At 39.5% G+C, this 25027-nt stretch overlaps 1 protein-coding gene and 1 non-coding gene across 5 annotated transcripts; both read right to left on the reverse strand.

The window, feature by feature from the left end:
- Nucleotides 1-226: 226 nt before the first annotated feature.
- Nucleotides 227-24895, reverse strand: LOC147156766 (uncharacterized). 4 transcript variants are annotated; one of them, XM_086065234.1, is made up of 16 exons: nt 24684-24895; nt 24125-24587; nt 22244-22390; nt 14079-14150; nt 8615-9151; nt 7485-7780; nt 7195-7375; nt 5676-5815; nt 4944-5509; nt 4607-4880; nt 3254-3446; nt 1973-2157; nt 1492-1587; nt 1213-1368; nt 894-987; nt 227-791 (listed from the first exon to the last, which is right to left on the reverse strand). In XM_086065234.1, exons 5-16 carry the CDS (start codon nt 9136-9138, stop codon nt 728-730), a joined length of 2769 nt encoding a protein of 922 aa, XP_085921360.1. In that variant the 5' UTR covers nt 9139-9151; nt 14079-14150; nt 22244-22390; nt 24125-24587; nt 24684-24895; the 3' UTR covers nt 227-727. The 4 variants fall into 4 exon arrangements, with proteins under 4 accessions (XP_085921360.1, XP_085921362.1, XP_085921361.1 ...); XM_086065236.1 differs by having other exon boundaries at nt 22244-22386; nt 24125-24895; XM_086065235.1 differs by lacking the exon at nt 14079-14150 and having other exon boundaries at nt 24125-24895.
- trnas-gcu (transfer RNA serine (anticodon GCU)) lies at nt 2366-2447 on the reverse strand. The gene has a single exon. It is a non-coding gene; the product is annotated as a tRNA-Ser (tRNA).
- Nucleotides 24896-25027: the final 132 nt, after the last annotated feature.

Raw genomic sequence — 25027 nt, forward strand, 5'->3', positions numbered from 1 at the left:
GGAAGCTAACATTGAAAGAATCTAAGAAAGCAAGCTAACATTAGGGTTACGTTGAAGCTAATGTTCGAGTAATGCTAGAAGCTAATGTTGACGCTAAGGTTAAAGGAAAGTTATTGTTGGAGCTAACATCCATAGCTAAAATTGGAGGCAACATTCCTGTTTTCCAGGACTTCAGATTTCAAATTAAATATAGAAATACATAAAAGGCAATAAAATGCAGGGGCAATTGTGTGTACATGTACATTTACTATACGGTTTTCAGTCATAAAGTGGCCCTCTGAAGGCTTGCAACAAAGAAGAGCTTGACAACACTGGTTTAAACTATCAATATAAGCAACTATAAACATTTTCTACAATTCACTTTTTTTTTTTTTTTAATGGCGGGCCTTGCTTCCTATAACCCCTGCCAATAGCCAAGGGTACACTAGACAACACAAAGTAAGAATTCAAAAAAAAGGAAAGGCTTCATTTACTTAAAAGATAAACCAAAATGATTTTTTTTCCCACAAAAAGAACAATGATTATTTCTCTCGAGTATTACCATTTAATTCCCACCCCCTCCCTTTAGTACCTCTTTCCCTTTCATAGTACGTAGCAACCAGCACTGTTCACAAACAATGTTCTTTATAAAAAAATATGTTCTAAAATAGCTCATTTTCATCAGCGATCCCTTTTCAAACACAAACACTCACGGTCACATAAGGACAACCCTGGGATTATTCCTGGACTATAGATCTGAGAGACCCTCCCCGTGCTCGCTCAACTCCATGGTGGCGTAGTCCAGAGGACGCCTGAGAGCAGAAACAGACTTTAAAAAAAAAAAAAAAAAAACATCCATGCACAATTTTCTACAAGAAATATAATAAATAAAATATATAAATAAAAATACATGCCTCCTTTTGTAGAAATACGTGACAAGAGCCACTCCAAGTGCGAGTAGCAGGAGCACCGCGACTACCAGACCAATCTGTAAACCCAGGCTGGACCCTAGGACATAATCAAATCAAAAAAAAAAAATAATAAACAAACATTAATATGTACCGTTTTTCCACCCTTAATGTGACCTATAACCTTTACAACTCTATTAAAAAATAAACATCTAAGATAAAGGTGGTTGTAAAAGTGCGCACACCCTCTTATCATTTCTAATGTGACAGAATTGTCACATGTGACTACAACAATAATGAAGCGTCCCGGAAAGACTTTACTGACCTGTACTGGTGCGCCGGTCAGTGGTGGGGGCGGAGCAATCATCTGCATGCTGGTTGACCGGGGACGTCTGGTTGATGAGTGCTCTCTGGTGGTCCGAGAAGGCCCGAATGTTTCCCCATACTCGCAACCAGCCAGACACACATGAGAAATTGGCCCCTTGAACAGGAACAATACAATGTAACCATGATTTTTTTTTTTTGTAGATCATTTCATCTGGCTGATTTATTTCGCCAAGTCATCAATCTTTCCTTAAATGTAAATCCGTTCATTTGACAGTACCTTGGAGCGATAGAGCGGATATTCCACAGAGACACTTCTGCTCCAGATAGTGGGCCACTTGCACCATCCTCCTTCCCAGAATCAGACCACTGCAGTCTGCAAACATACCACAAAGATCACGTAATATTACAATTATCAATCCATCCTAACCACCTAGCTAGCTAGCTAGCTATCAAAACACTTTCCTTCCTTTTTTTGTCTGCATGATTATAGAGGATTTATGTCAAGACTGGTAAAAAGCCATGACAGAGCTATCAGAACACTTACGCTTGCAAACAGCAATGTTTGTTGAGCCGTCGATAAAGAGAGCAAGCCATTTTTAACACTTCAGGTTGGTTAATCATTTGTAAAAGTAACACACCCAAGTGGGGACTGACCAATATTGACCACATAAGGACACGAGATTACCGTCAAACAGTGACAATATCACACTCCTTGTTTGATTACAGATGACACTTCACTTTATTTCATCCATATTCACCTCCTGATATATCCGGCCAGCCGCTGGATGGTGGTCCGAGGCAAATGTCGATGTGGCTGGAGAAGGCCGAGCTGGGGCAGATGTTGGCACTTCGAGGCGTCGGCGAAGACGTTGTCCAGGAAGATGGGCTCCTCACATCGCAGCACGCACAGCGGCTAAGAGAGACCGCGCCGTTTTTGACTGACCTGAGATTTAAAAAAAAAATTTTTTTTTAATTTTTTTTATGTAAAATAAAAATAAATTTATAGATTATATAGTAGATTTCCAAACATTTATTAATGAAATGTCAAAGAATTTGAAAAGTGTTCAACAAGTCCATGGATATTTTTGATATGTAAAAAAAAAAAAAGTTAACTGCACAATGTTTGCTTTAACACAATGTAGTTATTCTCTCGACGAGGATGGGATTCGAACCCACGCGTGCAGAGCACAATGGATTAGCAGTCCATCGCCTTAACCACTCGGCCACCTCGTCTGGTTTCATTCACTGTGTGCTATTTTTAACCACTGACTCAGCAAGTAAAAGTAAAGCGACCGCCATGTGCGAAGGCAGGGGAAGGCAGGGGTGACACGGTTTCATGGATAGGAGCGGTGCTTGGCCCCCAGGTACGGTGGCCCTGAAGTGCAAAACGCAAAAAACTGACACGACTGCAAATCAAAAAAAACAAACCAAACATAAAAAGAGATGCACAGACGGACAGATTTTAAAGCAATACAATAACGACATGAGTTAGGCTAAAAGCAATGTAACTGTAAATAATTTTCTCGCTTAGCTTGAATGATACGACTTACGTACTTCAAAGAAAATGGAGGTAAATCAAGCAGGGATCGAGGGGAAAACACATCAATTTTAATGGAAGCATATACAACCGGATGTTACCGGTGGTTGTTTAGATTATGTAAATAAAAAACTAGCACTAAATTTGTTGGGAAAAGCAATCTAAATTACAACTAGGATGAGATTTGAACCCACGCGTGTAGAGCACAATGGATTATCAGTCTATCGCCTTCAACCACTCGTCCACCTTGTTTAGTGTCAGCCATTGTGTGCTATTTTTTAACACTGCCTCAGCATGCGGCTACAAAAGTAAAGTGACCACATGTGCGAAGGAGAAAACAACTTCAAGTTGGTAAAGAAATGATGTACTATAGTTCAAGAAAAAAAATAGAGAACACAGATTTCTGTTGAACACAACAAAAAAATTGCAAGCAGAAAATGTAAACAATTGGAGCGTCTCTATGTTAGATGTGTGATGTTGCCAAGACGATTTATGTGCTCACCTGAGAGCAGGAATGACTCGGCTCCCTTTAGTGGACATGGAGGAGAGCAGCAGCTGGACATCACTGAACATCAGCTCGTCCCGTCGACTGGAGTTGGTCAGTGCGGTGGCAGCTCTGCACACGCTGAACAGGTCATAGCACAGGAGGACCGCTCCTCGTGCCGGCACGTCACTGCCTTCTGGGAAAGTCTGATCTATGCAGAGAAACATTATCAATCGTTCATTGCAAATATTTTAAATATACCATTTTAACAAGTTTCATCATGAAATGTGTCGTTCTTTAACTTTGAAATGGGTCAGTTTGACCCAGACTATGTTAGTGTTCCAATAGCTTATGATTTTTTTTCAATGCAAATATGTCAAGATGAACCATTTTAATTGTCTGTTGCTAAAGTTTTTTTTTTTATTGCGAAAAACTACCAATTTTAAAATGGGTCAATTTGACCCGGGGTATGTTTAAATGTTTCAAAGGCCTTCGGCTAAACATTTAATTGAAAATGTGTCAAAATGAACCATTTTGAAGTTTCCTAGCAAAAAACAACAACAACTAATTTGTAGATTTCAATGTTAAAATGGGTCAATTTGACCCAGGCTATGTTTAATGTTCCAAATGTTCAATTTTTGATAAACATTTAATTAACTGAAAATGTCAAAGTGAATTGTCCATGCGACATAGCAAAAAAAAAAAAAAATATATATAAATACTATGGGTCAATTTGACCCGAAATGTTTAACATTCCCAAATCAACACAATAAACATTGTTATAGCTTATTATTAACCGTTTTTATTGTGCATTCGTCAAAATTGACAATTTCTTAAAGACTGTTGATGTGAATGTTGGGTCAGTTTGACCCAGTACTGTATATTCTCAATGTTCCTTGCAAATATCTCAGTTTTTTTTATTGACTGTTGGTGCCAGGTATGATGGGGCAAAGCTAAGATTTGTTCTTAAACTTACAAGTGGGTCATTTTGACCCACAACATAACAGGAGAGTTAATATTTTTCATTTATATTTTGTGCGCACATTATACCTACTTTGTTGCCACAAATTAACATTTTGTGCAAAAAAATGTTTCCCCTGTGTCATGTCATCTCTAAAAACAGTTGGGTCAAAAATAACCCAACTATGGGTCACAAATGGACCGATCCTCTACTTGGGTCTATTTGACCCAACTTTGAGTCAATAAATTGTTTTTTTTAGTGTAAAACAACCCATAAAAATTGGTCAGATCCTTGACTTGGGTCAAAAAGTTGGGTCAAATTGACCCATACATTTTTTGATCCATAATTGGGTTACTTTTGACCCAACTGTTTTTAGAGTGCAAATTCTCTATTCTACCATCTGTGCTCACCCGCTCCAGTGACATTCCCAACCATGTAAAAGCCGTCCTGGTCGATAGATCCGGTCAGAGGAAGCGCAACGACCCTGCCGCTGTGTTCCTGGTCAAACACGACCAGCACCAGACCGAGCAGCTGGGTCAGCGGGGGGCCGTGCAGCTCCACGAAGTACCTCTGCTGGCTGTGATTGGTCCAGTGGCCACTCGCCACCTCATTGATGACCACGCCCTCGGGAGCCGGAGGAGGCCGGGGACAGCTGTTCTCCCTCAGCGGAGTTGGCGGAGCTACCTGAGGTGATATATAGAATATTATTTTTTTTTTATTCAATGCTGATTTTTCTAGTGTACTTACTGAAAATGCAGACAGGTCATAGGGGTAAAGTCCTCTGCAGCGGCTGAGCGCCTCGTCACCGGGGAGAACCTCCGGATCCTCCAGTAGAGGAATCTGTCCGGGTGTCAACGCCTTACTCAGCCCCTGCGCCTCCTTATCCGACCCCATCTTGCGGTACACCACAGCATCCAGGAGCCCTTTGGTGGGGATCCCCCTTTGCTGCGACGAAGGCGGTCCGAAAGGGCTGCGGTACAGCGCCACGGCGTCCGGTCCGTTCTGGATGGTGTTGGGAGGCAGGCGGAGAGAAGGCGCAGGCACCAGCCTGTCGCTGCCCAGCAGGAAGTAACCCTTGGCGGTGGTGAAGTGCCCACTGAGGCTGATCTCTCTGTAGGGTTTGTTGTTGTTTGCGCTAAAAAGTAGAATCCAGATGCCCTGCAGGGACACGCGGCGTCCGGACGGGTGCCACAGCTCCACGTACTCGCCGTCCTCAGCCACGCCGGGGGTGTCCGTGTTCAGCTCGTTGATCAGGAAGTCACCGTTCCCCCAAGATGGCAGGTGCGGGGACGTATCCGCACCTTCTCCTGGAACTACCTCAACAGTAGAGTGCATTTATTTAGGGATGTTAGAGACGTATGGCTCATAAATATGCCCCCTTGCGCCATCCATCTATTACTGCGACAGCCATTTGTGCCAATGCTTCTACCCAGTTAATTATTTACATATGCATAACCAACAAGTTGACCCAGCACTCACCCATAGTGTGAGGGCAGATTTTTGGCCAGGGGCACTGGTTGGGTTGCCCCGGGGTTTGCGGGGCCTCCCAGAAGACGCCGGGATCTCTGGTCCATGTGGCCATGCCACAACGGCTGAGGTAGAAGCCTCCCTCTTTTAAACTGACAAAGGAAAAGGACATATGTTTATTTCATTGTACATAATCAATTAACATATCTATCTATCTAGCTATCTAGCTATCTATCTATCTATAAAAAAAAGTCTACACACCCCTGTTCAAATGCCAAGTTGTTATAAAATATATCCGATTAACTGCAAATAAATTCCAGATGTTCTCGTAGGTTTTTCCTGACATATTTTTACTTTACAGAAGAAAAAGCCCAAATTATAAAGAAAAACACACTTGTGGGATTAATCCTTTACGTGCGCTTTATTGAGCTGAAATGGAAAGGAGAAGCTGATTTTGAGCGTGCCATAAAACGACGGCAGCATAGGGATGCAGTCAGCATGACTAAGTGCGCATTTCACATGAAAATAAAGGAAGGCGCGCTTCTTCTGTGAAGAGGAAATGTGGTCACGAGGTGACCACTGACATCAAAATTGTGTTGCAATAGTAACAAGAGTAGTTTTGAAAAGCAACTTTTTATAATTTAGTTTTTACACTGGCCCTGAATGCACTAAACAAACTTTCTGTACCTTCCAGAGGTGGGAAAAAGAACAACAACAAAAATTGTGGTCAAGGGCCACATTGGATAATTAAAATGGAGAGATGGGCCATGTAAAGGAAAGTTAAAATGTGTATGTAAAATAGTTTATTTAAATAATTAAATAGTAATTCGTCCTAATTTTGAAATAATATCACTTAGGATGAATTTAATTATAATGATTCAAGCAAGTATTTAATAACAATGTGTATTTCATTTTTTTTAACCAATAGCTTTTGTTTACAATAGAACAATCAACAAATTATTTAATGAGAAGAATAAATACATTAAATAGACATACTTAAGAAAAAACGTTAACATTAAGGTAACACAAATAATCACAATAAATACTGTTAAATTTCAAAAATATTTCAGTTAATTTAATTCGAATTAAGCAATTTGATTGGTTCAAAATGTTGACTATATGTGTAAAACAGATAATATAAAATTTATTATTTACAATAAATAAATTAACTGATTATTTATTAATAAAACAGAATAGAAATAGCTTATTTTTAATAAAAAACTGTTATTATTATAGTTATTAGTTAAATTACAATGATTAACAAATGGCTGTAGTATTAAGGAACTCAATACAAATGTGAAAATTGGTTGCTTTTCCAAATTTGTAAAAGTTTATATTTCACAATTAATCAATTAACGAACCACTTAATGAATGAAATGAATACAATCTCTCGCAAACTAATGTAAATGCTCGGAATGCAGAATGGACTTTTCATGGTGTATGATAGGCTTGAATTGTTTTGATTGTAATCCCCTCTGCGAGACCTTCAAATGAGCAAGGTTTGTGTTCCTAGTGAGTCACGTTCCCTTGCCTGTTGCTGATCTGGTAGGGCTGCCTCCCGGGGATGAGGGTCTCCGTGAGGTTGGCACTAGGTTTGTCTCCGGGGCCGGCGAATACAAACGAGTCCAGAGGCTCGATCTGACTTAGCGGGCTGCCCACAGGAAACTCTGAAGTCGAACCGCTGTATATGGCCACCGCCCCAGACTCATCTCCTGAAAAGAAACCATGACCACCTTTTAATTTCAGATACATCAGTGCTACACCATAACACAATATAATGCTAACACTTCTAATCTAAAAAAAAATATTTCACATACTCACCTTTCATATACTTCTTGTCTACAGTCATGGAGATGAGTCCGTTCCTGGAAGTGTTGGCATCCACGTTCAAACTGACGCTGACTCTGTCCGTTCTCCCGCTCAAGACCACCAACACGAGAGGGCCCGCCTCGGACGCCGACGTCAGCTCCACGACGCCGTCCACCTGACCTCCGCCCAGCTTCAGCTCGGTGATGACGGGCATGCTCGGCGGCGCGGTGGCCGGCGTACAGTTGTTCCTCTGGCCCGGGGAGGGAGAGGACACCCTCAAGCCCCAGCGATCTTCAGACAACAAACACCTAGATAGATAGATTTCATTTAGTTTATTTTGTTAAAAAAAAAAATTTTTTTAAGTGCACTGGCGGCCATGTCGATCCTTGACCGCTAACTAGCGGTGGTAGGCTAAAATTAGCTAACAATGTTTACTGTTGACGTAAACTTGTACACAGTAAATTTCCTAGAGTAAATTTTGCTTACACTTGGAAAAGGGTGAAATACTAAAGAAGAAAAAAAAAAGATCCCACAACTTTCAGCATAGGAGACAGCCACTCTACCACTTGAGCTATGCTAGCTTTATTGTTAGCTAACAAACATATTGTTAATGTGTCCCCGAAGGAGAGAAAAAAATGGAGATATACGAGGATTCCACCTGACACCTGCGATATATTGACACCGAGCAGGAGTGGATTGGGTCAGTGCTTAGGTAGGCTGTCTCCCAACCTGAAGGTTTTGTGATTGTTCCTCACTTGTTGAGTTTTTTTTTGTTTGTTTTGAATATTTTACTCTCCTCCAGGTTTACTCTGTTTAGACTGGGACCGAATATAGTCTTTTTCAGAGTAAAATGTACTCTTTACAACGTTATGTATACATTGTCTTTTGTACCCCAAGTAACTTTTTGTGTGGGGAAAAAACGAACTGTCAACGGTTCTTGTGAAGAAAACAAAAGTGTTGTCTATGTATTTTTTGGATGCTCTTCAGAGGCACACTTCCTCAGGGACAAGCAAGCCATTGGACCCTTAAAGCTACAAAATTTAGCAAATTTTTTCTGACGGTGCAGAGGACTATTACAAGCTTGTTCAATGAACAAATTTCACTTGTAAGTCAAAATATCCAAAAGAGTCCTGATCTAGCACCTCTCGATGGATTCGTCCCCCTCCAGGGCTTTTTCATCCTCCACAAATGCCAACTCCCCCGGGGTGAGAATATCTGCCAGCACTTGGGCACCGCCCGTCTTGCGCGTGGTATAAACAACGGCGTCCACCAAACCCATGGCAGTGACGTTCATCTTCTCGACGTAACGTGCCGCCGACGTATGGTAGAGCACGACGGCGTCATCCGGACCGTTCTGGACCGTGTTGGGAGGCAGGGGGATGGCGGGTTTGGGCAGCATGTCCTTCGAGCCCACCAGGAAGAAGCCCCTGTCGTCCGTGCTGTGGCCTCTCAGGTCTAACACTTTATAAGCCACGTTTCCATTCCCGTTAAAGAAGACCAGAGTGTATCCGTCCAGCAAGGACCGCTGTCCGCTGGTGTGGTACAACTCCACAAACTCGCTGGTGTCCAGCTTGGGGTTGTCGGCGTTGATCTCGCTGATGATGAGGCAGGGCTCGCCTCGAACCAACGCCGCCAGGAGCAGACACAGCAGAGTAAGCAACGTCATCGTGGAGCAGCTTCTGCAAAGAACAAAATTGCCAAATAGAATTGGATAGTGAGTTCGAAGAAAGCGAAGAAAGCCCAGGACAGACCAAAGCTACAGAAAGAAGAACGAGAGCTAAAGTCTTCAGTCCTGGACTGAATTAGCTCCCTTGAAAAGTGGAACAAGCCAAATTTCTTTTGGTTTCTAAAAAGTCACATGGATGGCAACCAGGCCATTGTTTGTCAATTGTGCTCGGTCGGCCATTGGCTGTCCAAAGTGTGCATTTGATATATAATTAGGACAAGCACTTTAGAAAATGGACGGGCCTGTATTGACATGTGTTGTGCAGATGGTACTGTAACAAATGGCATGTCATTGTCTGGATCATTATGTGGCTGTTTTTTTTAAAAATCGAATCCAAGTAAGTAAAATGGAAGACTACATAAAAACAACATAAAGAAAGTAATTTGTGTTGACGTCAATATATCTACGAGAGACACTCATCATAACACCATGAATGAGTCCTCTGTGTGTGTGTGTGTGAGTGTGAGTGAATGTGTGCGTGGAATTGTGACACCCGGCATTGCACGTCTTCGGCGTGAGTCATGTCATGTTGCGAACGGAAAGTTTGCATGCATGAACGTGAACAACATCTTGAGTCAAATCGGTTGACCGAGTGGGAAGACGGTAACGCGCCCCCAGAAGACCCGAGGAGTTGCGAATCGTGCATGGGAATGACCGATCATTACACGACACTTATTCCGGTCACGGTTCGGCAGCCGTGCATGCATCTTTGCATCCTAAACCACACACACACTTCTGGGTGGGGGGAAAAAAAAAGAAGCGGTTTACTTAGCGTGGGTTCCCGTGTCGCTCCGTGTGTGCCGTGGAAACTTCTTCACGCCGAAACGCACAGGAAGATAACGGTGTGTTTTGTTCTTCTTTTGAAAAAGTTTGCTTTCTGCCCCTTCCGCCGCTCCCTTCATTCACAAAGCAGCACTTTCTCCCCCTCGGAGTGGGCGGGCTGTCAGACTGGCTAGGGGGGGCTATGATGATGATGATGATGATGCTTTTGACCCCCCATTTCCCTCCTCCCCTTATACCATGTCCGGGATTTTACTATTTTTTTCAACATTTTAAAATGTTATCATTCACAGTAAATTTTGTTCAGAATGAATTTGTAATGTGAGTAAATAAATAAACAGGTCAAATGTTTATAGCCAATAAGTAAGATTGCTTTTCATACGGCAATTATATTTTATTATTTATAAAAGATATATTTATTGTTAGTTTAGTTAATGTAGTTAATTAACCAAATATTTACTTAAAAAACGAAATAAATAGATTCAATGTAAGTGAGAAGTTGCTAAAAGTATAAAACGTATTTTTACAATTAGGTTCGTTATAATGAACTAAACATTATTTAATAACATAAATAAATAAGCAAATTAAATGCATATACTTGTAATTAAAATTAAAAAAAATAGTTAATTGACATTGGATTGTATTATCTTTAATAACTCTGTTTAAGATTAATCAATCAATTATTTATTAACACACATAATGACACAGTTAAAAATGACATGTAAAATTGTTTATACTGTACAATACATTCATTATCCTTTTCCTTATGTTTGAGAATTTTAAAGTTCAACCCATAAAACCCTCAATCAGACGGTAGGGGGCGTCCTGAACCCACTTTTGGTCAATAGGTTCACTATTAACGGACAAAAATAATATTCTTCCTCCAATTGCTGGAACTCTTAAAAAAAGGTTGATTTTATTTTTTAAGCCAGTATTAGTGTCATTTGTGTCAAACTGTCATAAATAATTGTAAAGTTAGAATCCACTTTCTTGAGCGGCATAATAATAATATTAAAAAAAGTGATTCAAGATGAAACTGCAGTAGTACCTCAAAATCCCACAGGATGTCGATATTGGCGCAAATACTCAAAAGAATCAACAAGAAAAACAGCATGTTTGATTTATTTTATTTTATTTTATTAGCCGAATATTTCTGCTATCCTGGTTTATCTACTGTGGAATTAAATGTGTGTCGAGTAGCACAGTAGTCGAGGCCAGCACGTCTTCCTTAGAGGGGTTCTGGGTGTGAATCTCGGTTCTGACATTCGTGTGCAAAAACTAAATTGTCCAAAGATTTGAACGTGAGTGTGAACCAGTCCATTATTGAGTAGGGTAAAGTGCAGTCTTCTGCATTTGGAGGAGAACGTAACACAAGCCAAATTAATTAACAAGATGATTTAATATAGACTCATCTTCCCACTACAATCATTCAGTACATTGAGAATTGGTTCCAACCTTGGAGGAGGATGAGAAGCTTGATTGTGCTGAATTGCAGCTGACAGCCAATTCATCATAACACGTACACAATTGGATTATAGCGCTGCCATTCATCATATCAACTGCAATATGTCACGTTTCTTGGCCTCTTAGCTCATTCACTGCCATTGTCACCTATAAACGTCAAAAATTAATTTTAACCTATTTTTATTAGTTTAACTTTTTTCCCCACTTTTTTTTAACAAGAGTATGAAAACCTAGAATTTTTTTTTAATAATCTTTTTTTTAAAGAAAAACAAGAAAAGATTATTAAAAATTAGGGGCGTCAGGCGATTACAATTTTTAATTGTAATTAATCGCATGACTTCAATATTTACTCACAAAAATAATTGTAATTATTATTTTTAATTTTTAAAAATGTTTTCTTAATTTTTTTTCCCGTATGACTTCTCTAGTTAACTCACAATCAAATTTTATATCTGTTCTAAATGTAGAATATTTTTTTCCCTAGGTTTTCATACTCTTGTCAACAAAAGTAGAAAAAATGTTAAACTAATAGAAATTGTTAAAATGAATTTATTACGTCTATAGCCGTCAATGGCAGTAAATGAGTTAATTGAACACATTTAGTTGTACATCCTGCCATCCAGGTACTCTGTTTTACGATAAGAACTACAAATTAGGGATTGCCATTAATTTCATGCAATTGAAAGGAAAATTGGGACATATATTGGGGAGTCTTTAGGAGCAATATTTGGACACTTTGTTGTGTCATTCAAAAGGGAACATTTTTATTTTGGGAATACAATTGGGTACATTTTGCATGTTTCCACTGGTGGGGGTGTATGTATTGTTGCTACCGCACAGTGTAATGTAATGGCCTTCATATCCTTGCTTTGGAACGTTTCCCTTAATAGCATTCAATGAATTGTTGTCTCTAACACCAAATCCGTTTGGCCTTCATTCAATCCCCTTCGCTCGATTGTGACCTGGAAAAGACATCAAGCGTCTCTCATCATCACTGGCCTTTTGAATAATCCCTTTTATGTGGAATATAAATACACAATGCTTAATCTCCCTCCACCCCCCCCCCCCCCAATTTTTTTTTCATGTTTTTGCCTCTAAAAGCTCCTCTGGAGAGCCTGCAGTTAATTTTTCACATCATTAGCCTGGACAGACATTACAAGTGGGCCTGCACTGCGATGACAAAGACGGAATTAAACATAGAGGGAAAGGTGTGATAAGAAAGGCCAACAATCCTTTAGATGAGAGTCCCGTCCGTGCACACGCACAGGAAAATTATAAGTGTAACCATGAAGGTGTTTTGACTTGAATTAGCAATGTGGTGTGTGTGTGTGTGCAGGTGGTGGTGGTGGTGGTGGTGGGGGGGTCTGTTTTCTCTCTCACGCCTTCCCTAGCGCTCTATCTTGCAGCTACAGAGGCTTTTCTTTTTTTCTCCTTTCCTTTCCTCATCAGCATTCTGCATGCACCATCGGCTCACCGCGTCCGCTCACCGCGTCCGCTCACGTGCGCTCACCATAGTAATGTGTGTGATGAAGGAAGACAAGCGAGGAGAGCCCCCTTTGTGTCATGCTGAAGGCCCTCCCACACGCTACCCACCAACACCGCCGCCAAGGTCGCGCATGTCAATAAAAGGCTGGTACACACTCAGATACAGATGTCGAGAGATGTTGCAAAGCGGAGAGTATTAAAAGTGCTTCACTTTTTCATATGCTCTACAATGTACACTTTTCATTTGAATCTACTTTATCAGGAGTCCTGTAATATTTGCTGCATGCATTTAGTTTGGATGTATTATTTTTATTTTTATTTATTTTTTACTTTTCTTCTTCTAAAAAAAAAGATGTCCTCGATTTTTCAAGTGCAGCGTTACACTTTTTATTTTATTTTAAAGAATGAAATAATTTACGTTAAATGAAAAAAGGGTGGGAAAATGTTTGTTTTTTTGTAAGTCATATTTGTTTAATAAGACATTCATTGCATCATTGCTTAATGCATTATGGCAAATAATGACAGAAAAAAAAAGAAGTAAATTTGTTGTAATTGCTGTCAAAGCCTGTGAATGCGTATGCTTTTAAACCCATTCGTTATTTGCTGAAAATCAGTTTTTTAAGTAACGTGTTCAAGATTGTGTTTATGCTGCATGTGTTGATGCTTTATGATCTCCGTTTTCTTGTGCTCCACGACCATCGCGCGCAATTTCATATATATACAATTACCAACTCCGGAGTCAATTTATTCACAGATTTTCATTATCACTATAGGTTGTTGTATGAATAATTTTGAGTGACAAACTTAATCATTTGTAATGTCAAAAATTGGGGGCAAATGATGTAAAAATCCGGATGCAGGTTAATGGCTTTAATGCATGACTTGTGATGTTGCTCTGACACACCAGATGTGTGCTGGATTATTGATCATCCCCTCACTAGTCTGAACTCATTTCCACCCTGTTAATGTGATGCATTTGACATAATCTGGGGAATTTATTTCAACGAGGGAGGGAGGATAAGCGGTGTCCGCAAGTCCGTCCCTCCGGGAGTGGCGAAGATTGCGGTTTTGTTTGAATCTCAGTTGCCATGGCAACCAAGCGCCCGGCGCCGCACCTGACCTACATATGGGCTGTACGTACACACACTAACCATCTGTTAGCATCTCTTCACGCGGCGGCTCTGAGGGAATGTGAGCGAGATGATGCGGGGCGACTCGAGTGGCTGCGGAGAGAACAAACAAGAAGCGACAGCGGATCATTACATTGACTTTGTGTCAACAAGTCATAACATCAAGCAAACAATACAGGGAGGCCGTACTCACGTGGGATGATTTTTGGGTCTGCAATTCGATTCAGGATAGTTTTTCGATTAAGAATGATTTGATTGACAATGATTTTTGCTTCAATCTATAGATGTGCAAGGAATTGTAATGATCTTCTCCAGTCTGACTCGCTAATGCTAATTGGCGCGCTACTCGCGGCACTTTTATCACTCGAAAGAACGGCTCCACGCTGAAAAACAACAACTTTTATTGGAATAACTTGATCGTGACTCTCTAATGTGGCTACAACTTAACAGTGTATTAGACCGCGTGGAACCGCACTGCCTCTCAGTGGCCAAGCCGGGTACAACATGAACAGCGCTCCAAATAAAGGCACACACAGACAAAGACAAGACAGTATAAAATCATTTAAATAAAATCGATTTTGGGACATTTAAAATCGATTCTGAATTGTACAAAATCAGAATCACGATTCTTATGATAATCGATTTTTTGGCACACCCCTAGTTATGATGGTCGTACAGTAGTAATGGTAATCGTAATTATGGTAGTAGTGGTAGTGGTGGTAATCATAGTAGTGATAGTAATGTCCACATTAGTCTTGGTAGAAGGGGTTCATATTAGAAGTGGTGGTCGTAATGGTAGTAGTAGGAATGGTAGTAATGGTAGTAGTGCTGTTGGTAATGGCAGTAGTAGTAGTAGTGGAAGTAATGGTGGGGATAGCACTAACAGTAGTATAAGTAGTAGTTAAAATGGTAGCGGTGGGAGCTGTAGCAAATGTGGTAGTAATGGCGGTAGTAATGGTAGTGCTGATGGTATTAGCAGTAGTAATAGTCAGTGGAAGTTTTAGTAGTTCTCGTAATGGTAGTAGTGGTGGTAACAGTAGTAGTAGTAGTAATAGTAGTAGCAGCAGTAATGTAAGTAATGGTAGTAGTACTGGTAATAGCAGTGGGAGTAGTGGTAGTCATAGCAGAATAATTAATAGCTGTAGTAATAGTAGTAGTGGTAGTAATTGTAGTAGCAGTAGTTGCAGTGGCAATTGTGGTAGTAGTGGCGGTAGTAATGGTAGTAATCGTAGTAGTGGTAGTAAAAGAAGTAGAAGCCGTACTAGTACTAGTAGTAGTAATAGTGGTAGTAGTAATGGTAGTAGTAGTTGTAGTAGTGGTAATGGGGGTAGTAATGGTAGTAGTAGTAGTAATAGTGGGAGTAGTAGTAAAAGCGGTAGTAGTGACTTTGGACACTGTACATAATTCATATAAATACAAATAAAAATTGGACCAATTGAGTGAAGTCTGCTAATTTCCAAAAATATGTACATATGAGAAAAGCAGTAGTGCTCAATTTGGGTTCCATGGCTGCAGATCAACACTCACATAGACTGTATGAGACACGTCACAAGCCATACTGTCATTCATCAGCTATTGATTTGCCATCTGCACGATCCACTTAAATCAAGTGGACTCCGTGAGACTGATGGCTGATGTCACATTTGCGATCCACAGTTAGAGACGCGGTGGGAAAAACAAATGAATGAAAACAGAATGATGCTGCCGTATAAGACAACATTTTGTCATTTGTGGTTTATGGTAAACGTGATCATCTAAATGTAAGGAAATGTTGTTGATTATGCATTTTATTTGTAGATGAGGTAGTAGTAACAGTACATTTTCCCATCAAAAGTGGGTTATAATATTATGCACTTTGCCCTCATGGGTGGACACATCCAAAATAGTCACTACTTTCTTCTCCCCTCATTGATTGTGCCTATCGCAGGTCAGTGTCACTTCCCCATACTGCATTCTAAGTAATAAATCTCATTGCTGTCGACGCGTGGAGGCTCAAGGGAAAATTCTGGTCCACTTTTTTTTTTGCACCCAGACATATTTAACTGGAAAAATGGTGGAAAGTGGGCCATAAAGTAGCATCGAGTCACAGCTAAATAAATTGTATTTGCTGGATCATAATTTGGAACACAAACTGGAGCAGTGACATTTCATGCAAAAATCCTCATGTTCTTATTATATTTCTTTGTATAGACTAGTAACTTATAACATAAACCTTCCCTTTTAATAGTTCTTGGTTTATATGCAGATTTTTTTTCTTTTCTTTCCTTCTTTTTTTGATACAGTTTATTCTCATTTATGTTCTGCCTTACATTTATTTTGCATGTAATTCCACTGTTGACTACTAGATGGCAGCACACTATTTTATTTGACGCTAAATTGGGCTAAAGAAGAAGAATGGGAAGTATTTTGGTTCTCTAATTTTTTTCGTGATTACTCAATGTAAATTTTCTTCCATCATGCTTTTTACTATGCACTGCATTAAAAAAAATGCTACTGAAATACAACAACATTACATGAAAAAATTCAAGGGAGGACAAGAACATAGCACTTTGAGGTATTCTGGCGAAAATGGGCTTGTCACTTGCACTTATGTAAAAGCAGCGGAAGTCGCACAGCACCAGCAACAAAAAAACTGCCTTTTATTTCACAGCGACTTGCTCACATGTATCTCTGCCCGGGGGCAATACGCTAACTAAAGACCGAGACATGCGTGAGTATCATGCATTTTCCCCATTTCTTATCTCTCTTAGCATTTGACATAAGAACAAAACCTTGGGTCACACTGCCACAAGTGATCTTCCTCACCTTTAATATCTCCCCTTGGATGAAGCGTGTTCACATCATGTGTTGACCTGAGATCTTTTCTGAGAAGTCGCTTTTAGACAATTAGTCTATAAAGCCATCTTTGTCAATTGTCAATTTTCCAATCGTTTCACATTGCACAACGTACATGAGTGAGTGCCTTGCAGTTGCAGCTCGTGGACCCCCCCCCCCCCCCCAAAAGAACACCAAACACGTTTTGAATTACACACACTCGATAGTGCGCAGGCCTTTGCCAAGGTCCTTCTGACGTATTTGATTAATTTATCCGGAAAGAAGGGAGCAGGGAATGAATGAGGAAGGCTGCAAAGTAGGTTTTAACTGAAGGAAAGAGGGATGCATGAGAAAAAGGGGTCTGGGGGAAGGAAGGCATCAAGGAAAGAAAGATGGAAGGAGAAGAAAGGAAGAAATGTAGAAAAAGGAGGTTTCAGCAAAGGAAGGATGCAAGAGTGAAAAGCAACGAAGGGAAGGAAGTTTGGAGGTCCGGAAGGAAAGGAACAAAACAAATCGGAATTGGAAGGAAAGAAAAAAGCAGACATGTTTAGTTCATGGAAGGAAGGAAGCAAGAAAGGAAGGATAAAACGCAAATTCTGAGGGAAGGAAGGGTCTGAGTTTGGAATGATCCTTTTTTAGTTGTTTTATTTCTTTAAGATGATTTTCTTAAATTTATATATTTTTTCACACAAAATCTCATGGGATTTTTTTTTTAAAAACTGATTTTTTTCTTACATTTAATTTTTTTTTACACTTTTTACACAAATACTGAATTTCTTTTGAAGTGAAATTTTTTCACTTGATTTTTGAGATGTAGATTTTTTAAAGGGAATTTTTTTCCTCAGATTTTTTTTACATGTTGCATTTTCATAAATATATTTAGTAATTTTGTCAGATTTTTTTTTTAAATGTTTAAATTTTTCAGTTTTTTTTAGTAATTATCTTTTTACGTTTTTAATTAATTTTGCATTGAATTCTTGATGTCTGCTTGTTTAGATTTTTGATTTTTTTACACTGAATGAAAATTGGAATATATCGTTTTTTTTAACACTTTTTTTTTAAGATGCTGATTTTCTTTACACTGAATTTTCAAAAACGGAATATTTGAATGTAAAAAAATAAACTTTTACCAACTAAAGTCAAATTAAGATGCCATCCAAATATTTCAATAGTATGGAAAATACCTCCATATATTTGGAAATTAGTTTGCATGCACATGCAATCCCTGCTGCCTAATGATTTGCACCAATATCACCATGTAGGAGGTTGCTTAGCTGGCCAGCAAATCCTTACCAGGCTGAGACCTCATTCATTTTCTGTCAGGCACAGATGTCCTTCACATGAATACACTTGACTCCCAAGACTCTCTTATAAAGCAGTTTTGCAATTGTATTTGGTTGGTCAGAGCAAAACTGTTCAACTGGAAAAATACGTTTGTAGCATTCTGCACCCATTTATGAGTATATTTCCTTTCCAGCCCACCCACCACTGTCTACACCGTACTTCGAGCTGCATGTAAGCATCCCAACTTGCGGCCACAAAGTTCACGACAACATGAGCAGACATGTCAGCATTATGTCATACGCTCCGGTCTGTCCACACGTACAGTCCTGTCGTATTTCCATCACATATGTCCGGATGATATTTATAGCAACTTACGCCAGAAACTGCGCCAAAGCTGCAGAATGGCGCCAAGGACAGATGGCACTTCCTCGCAAAATCACAGCTTTTTAGTAAAGGACGTGGCACGAAATATAAAAATGGAAGACGGATAAAAATAACAATGCACAGAATGAGAGAGTTTAAGAATTTAGGAAGAAAATTGTGACATTAACACAACAAATATTATAGGACTCTAATAATTAAAGAACGTGGAATGTATGCGGACCCCAGGCCACTCTTTGCCCATCCCTGATCTAAATATAGATGCATGCAAATCGTTTCACATATCTGCATTTTTTCGAATTACCAGTGTTTACGTAATCAAGAGATGCAGGTTTTGGTGCCATTGTGTTCATCTAAATCCCCATTTGTTCCAATTTCTTCCCCACATACTTCACATTCTCCTCTCTGTTGACCCCCCCAGGATGCATATTAAGTGGCTCTGACGTAGTTCCACGGCATGAATGACGCAGATGCGTTAAGGAGAGGCGGGAGTGGTGGTGGGGTGTCGTCCTTGGGGTGTAGAGAAGGTGCAGTGAGGTTGTAATGGGGAGAGGGGGGGGGGTAGCAGGAAGAGGAGAGAGAACTGAAAAGAGACAAAATGGGAAATGTGTGAGTGTGGAAGGGAGGTGACGGCGTGAGACAGATGACGAGGGGGAGGGAGCGAGAGAGGGACAGATTGATGAATGAATGTTTGCACAAAGGCAAATGGCAATTTACTACATCGAGTGTTTCAAATTGAAGTGATGCAGAGAAAGAGAGAAAAACGACAAAGTTGGAGGGGGTAGGGGGAAACCAAATCGCCAATTTTCCAAATGCACTTTGGATAATTCAGGTAAGTCAGGAATCCAAATTGTATGATAATGGACAGTGTGCTGCTCCTGTTGATACGCACACCATGGCCACTGGGGGCAGTATAATGAAGACATAGAGACATATACGAAGAAGAGTTTCACAACTTACTCACTGAGCTGCAGTAATATTAACGACATGGCGTACTTGATTGGCTATTAGGCAGGCTATCTTGTGACATCTTTCACCATTAATATCATTAAATTTATCCCCAAATAAATATAATGCAATATAACAACAGCGTAGAAACTTTTTTTAACCTTCAAAACTTTTCCAACTTGTACTAACTTGCAAGTGTTTAAAGCAGAGCGTGCAGTTTTGATTTGGACCAACTTCCTCACGGCTCAGCGAGGTCACGCCGACAAGCCAAAGCACTTAGAAAACAATTAAAATTTAAACTGCCTTTTTTCTCTCCTGCATTTTAATTTAATGGGGTAAGCAATTCCAGTTTGAGGAAGAGCTTATATAACGTGACCAAATTTAATCAAGTGCACAGTGTGTTGTGTATCAAGCTCACAAACGCTAGAACCTGAAATCTACTGTATTGTGATTTTATGCGGGGCATACTTTTGCGGATTAAGTTCTCATTTCACTTCTCGGTGAAATTATGTAACCAGTATGGAAACCTTTTTATTAGTATTAACCTTGACCTGGGAAAACTATTGCACAACTGTATATGTTCAATATAAAACAGATTGGTCATTCATAGATGAGATTTTGAAGGAGAAAAAAATGATTATAAAAGTTTATTTGAGTGAAGTATAATGAGTAACACAAATATGTAAAATAGAATTTCTAAAGAATATAAATAAATATATTTCATGGTAAAGTCTAATTTTAGGAAGTGTTGGGTTTCTCTGTTTCCGACAAACTCCTCATTTTGATCACATCAACTTTTAAAGCCTCTTCTTGGAAATGACTTTGTGCACTGTTGACTTGTTGCCAAGTCATTTGCAAGCAGAGATTTGTCTTGTGTCACCTTGGACTTTTTTTGTTATTAATTCAACAGTGCTTTCTTTCCCTTTGAGAGAGACACACTGACAAGTTGTATTAATAGAAAATAATCAATCAGGCAGTGTTGCATTTGAATCCACTGAGGTCACGGGGGGGGGGTCATCTAATATTTTTCTCCCACCCCTCACTATGCGATATCCTTAACGAGCGTGGATCGCTTTCGCTTTCTCTCTCTCAGTAGGATTCCCGTTTGCTTCATTAAAAGCCGTATCTTGTTTCGGAGCGTGTCGATGAATGGAATTGAATTGACTACGGTAACACGGAGTGAGTGTTTACACCCGATGCTAAATAACGACTTAAAACTGCTTGGAATATGTTTTAATTAATGAGTCAATGAAACCCTGCAGAGTGTGTGACGACCCCCCCCCCCCCCCCCAACCGAGCCCCACAACAAGAAGCAATCTAGCATGAAGCTACCTTCACCTCATTACATTCATTGCAGCTGTGACTCACTCAGGTGTTGACTTGCAGCATAGGGACTATTTATTATATATTATAATATATATATATATATATTGTAGGTGTGTCAGGCGATTACATTTCTACTCGATTTTAGCGATGACATTTTTTAATCGTAATTAATCGCATGACTTCAATAGTTAACTCGCGATTAAGCGCAAATTTTATTCATAACTGTTACCAATAACATGTACAATAAATTTTAAATAAAGTTTTCATACTCATGTTAACATAAAACAAACTAACAGAAACATGGCAGCATCTTTTAGTCGTTGATACAGTAATTTCATAATAATTAATTTAATTGAGTTAAAATTAAAAATATGTGCTTTACTGTAAAAAAAAAACAAGTGTGATATGGATTTGTGTTGTGGTCATTTTTCTGCCACTAGATGGCATAATTGCATTTGTAAGACGTTGATGAGTGCATTTTTCTTTTCATATTATAAACTATCTAATCTTTAACATGAAGTAACTTGTGAAATTCTGCCCATTTTTAAAATTGTGAAATACAACTTGACCCCAGTCTCCACAAATATATGCATTATTATTACATTTATTACTGCAAAACTTTGACATGGACGTGTCTGTCGCATTGCGACTGGATTTCCGCCTTTCCAAGTAAGGGGCGGTTATTAATATAAAAAAAAAATGGTGGCATTAAAGGAACTTTAAATGAACTCAAAATGAACACATTAAATTTGACACCCCTAAAATATAGTCAAGACAAGTATAACTTCTATAATTACTATAGACAAACTTCACTTCCTGCTATCAGTTCTAAAGGTGGACATGAATCATTTGGCCAAGATACAACTGTCGCAGCCACGCTTACCCTCTCCTTGCCCCAACTCATTAGCGCGCTCATTAGCACATAATTGAAAATAACGGATCGTGAGCCTCGCGTGAGCGGCATCCCCGAGGTCTTTGCGATTTACAAGCTGGTAATGACAAGCCGACAAAGCTATTGTTTACCACAACTCTGAGGGCTTTGAGATATTTACTGCGCAGGCGAGGAGAGAAAATAGTTTGGGGTTGTGATCCATAATACTGCGTTTCAGCATGATGAATCTATCCTGCCTTCCAAGCTGAGAAAGGTTGGCCTTTTCCCTTAAGGAAATAAATCCAATCAAAAGATACTATCAGCAGTGTGCGGGTGTTGTTTAGAAAATGCGACAGCATAACACCGTAAACATTTCCAAAAATAAATAGCTGGGTGACACTTTTGCTTACTGTATAGAAGGGTAAGAAACATATATCTACATTATTACAAGATAACATATGGCACGCATGATTATAACTTATAGACACATATACACATACAGACACTTAAAATAAAATCAATCAATCATTCGGTGACAAATTTCGTGTGTGTTTCGACATACTTGGCCAATAAAGGTCGATTCTGATTCTCATCCTCATTCTGACGATGCCGTGTTGTTTCCCAAAACAACGTCGGTGTCCTCTTCTACACTCGGTTGCTGTGGCAACGCCGTCCGAGCACCACACACTGTCTGAGAGTTTATGTCTGGCTTTGGCAAAAAGAAGTTGCACCACAGAGTATTAGATGTTTTTCCCTGTGTAGCTCTGGATTGAAATGACCTAAAAAGCCGTTTTTTTTTTAAAACGATCAAATCGTTTTCTGTATTTCTGCATGTTTCTTTTAATTATTTTTTTCTCTGAGTGGGGAGCAGGTGGGTTAAATTTGGTGTTATCGCTGTCACACTCTCATACTGGTGACAGGAAGTTCAATATGGCACCTCATGGCCAAGAACTCTCTCCGGATATTAAACAAAAAAATAGTGCTGGTAAATAATGGGGCCCACACAAATTATTGACACTCTGGGCTCAAACACCTGCCACCTGCTCGCACTGTCACTCGCACAGTTCTGCCAAAAAGAAGCAGCAAGCAGTTGAAGTTTACGATATCGCGGGGGAACACTTCCTGCATGTTTCTAACATTATAAACACATTTGTCCCACTTCTCTTTTCCTCACTCTCCAGCCAGACATTCTTTTCCCCTCACTGTTCCCCAAGCTCACTTCTCCAGCTGTGATCCGACACGGATTCACCCGATGTGGATCTGACAGAAAGGAAAGAAACGTCCCTTGACAGCTGGATTTCAGCTGGATTTCTACAGCGTCACGCCTAGAGATGTTGTGCAGAAATGCATTGGGGGATACAAAATATTATTCACAGTAGCTTTATAGTGAGGATACTGAGGTGCCACAGGAGGGGGGGGGGGGTACACCTGTATTTTTTTTTACTTAAAAGTATGTCTTTTCACATTTATTGGCGGTATGACAGGGTCTCAGAGGTTAATAGATATCTACCAGATGAGCTACAGCAAGGATGGGCAACGTTTTGTGCTTTAAGGGCCACATTTGATTTTTAAATGGACGGTTAAGTCAGATTATTCAAATATATTTAGACTAACTATTACAATGAACCACACCTAAAGTGTGTGTTTGTGTGCGAGAATCTTTGCTTCAATGACATTTTATGAAATAATTTTATTCCTTGACATTCTCTTTTATTACGATACAGCGCTATTTTTCTTTATTAAAATTTTTGTAGGGGGGGGGGGGAGATGAATGCCATTTAAAAAACAGATTATAAAACAAGGCAAGACTTTCAAGGAGAGAGATAAACAAAGAAAGAAAAAAGAGCTGGGTGATCTAGAAAAAGAACCTTAGAAATCCAGTAAAACTGTGATGCTATGTTTGAATTAAAATGTTTAGACTGTTTTAGCTAGCCCTAAAATAGCACCCCCCCCCCACCCCTTGTGTTTTCAAGAAAAAAGCAGGTAATAAACCATCCTATAAATTGAATTTCCAAGATCAGCCATCAAGAGTACACTTTTCATAAGGTGTTTTACTTGTATCATACATTTTGCTGTGTTTGGAGCTAGCTTGTTACAGATACTCACATATTAAAAAATATATATACACATTATGTCGCTAAAAAAAAAGAAAAAAATAAGTTTTTACACTTAGAGTTACAGGCCATTTCAATACTATTTTAATGTTAGTATTCTCTAATTACAGTAACAGGGTTGCAAAACAGTGCTAATGTTAATGTTTTGCTCTAGAGCAGTGTTAGCTGCTATGCTAACTGGTCAAGAAGGAACAAACAGTAAGAAAAAAAAGAAAAGAAAAGAAAAGCATTGATATGAATACTGTGTTTGTCATTTTCTGAATAACTTTGAATTACACACTCCATTATGGTTGAAGACATAAAAAGTAAATATAGAAAAGAGGGCTTACCTTAAGTCACAGAAATTAGCTTGGTGATGCTATTTCTCAGAGTCACGTATCTCACTCCCCTCCCCTTACCCTTTTCCTTCAGGTGGATAAAGGTTTTAGCAAAAGGTGTGAAGTGATTGTTGAGGGACACAACTTCAGAACATAATACTGCATGTTTTTAATAAATCTAAACATTTGACCAATTACAAGGAAGACATATTAATCATAAGTTGATTTGAAAATTATTTGATCATATTAAATATGTAAGCGAGAAAGATGAGGGGAAAAACATTAGTAATAACATTTTTAAAAAAAATACACAACAACAGTATAATAAAATATTATGTAAAGATTTAAGCACTTTATTGCCACCCCTACTTTAGCCTTTATTTAGCTGCTCCTGTGCTCTAAATCCTTCACCAAAGTCGAAACAAGGACACCCTTTGCTGCTTGGTCCCAGCGGCATAAGTCAAAGGATATCCATCTAATAAAAAACGGGATTTAGAAGAAGATGATTGCAATAACACAGAGCAGAGAAAGAGCACTTTCTCTCCTCATAATCCTGCATGTCATGGCTGACCTTTCCTTTCTCCTGCCGTCTGAACGGATTAGCTTTCGCCAGACGTCGTCCACACTTGCGAATCCCTGTTCAAACTCGTAAACAACTCCAGCCAAGGTCTCCAGCGTGTCACGACAAGATCATTGCGCGGCGTGGAAGGCGATAAGCGCGCTCATTTTTTCCGCCGCATTCTGTATTCAAAGCGCCTTTGAACTCGGTTTGTGTTGGAGGGGCGGCAGATAACCTCCTATCTGCAGGCAAGTTAATTGGACAGGAGGAGGAGAATTGGAAAGGAGGGGATCATGTGAAAGAAAGTCTGGACACCAAAGCAACAGGAAATCACATATGGTTCCAAGATGACCTTT

The sequence above is a fragment of the Leptonotus elevatus genome, chromosome 20 (assembly GCF_054856555.1).
Source record: "Leptonotus elevatus isolate MCC_2025b chromosome 20, RoL_Lele_1.0, whole genome shotgun sequence".
NCBI classification, from domain to species: domain Eukaryota; kingdom Metazoa; phylum Chordata; class Actinopteri; order Syngnathiformes; family Syngnathidae; genus Leptonotus; species Leptonotus elevatus.

Excerpts from the sequence above, each read along its gene's own strand:
- LOC147156766 (XM_086065233.1), bottom strand. The coding sequence starts at position 10,100 with ATGAAGGGAGCGGCGGAAGGGGCAGAAAGCAAACTTTTTCAAAAGAAG. Across the intron at positions 4,881-4,943 it reads ATGACCTGTCTGCATTTTCA|GTAGCTCCGCCAACTCCGCT; the intron begins GTAAGTACACTA and ends ATATCACCTCAG. Across the intron at positions 1,369-1,491 it reads ATCCGCTCTATCGCTCCAAG|GGGCCAATTTCTCATGTGTG; the intron begins GTACTGTCAAAT and ends TTCCTGTTCAAG.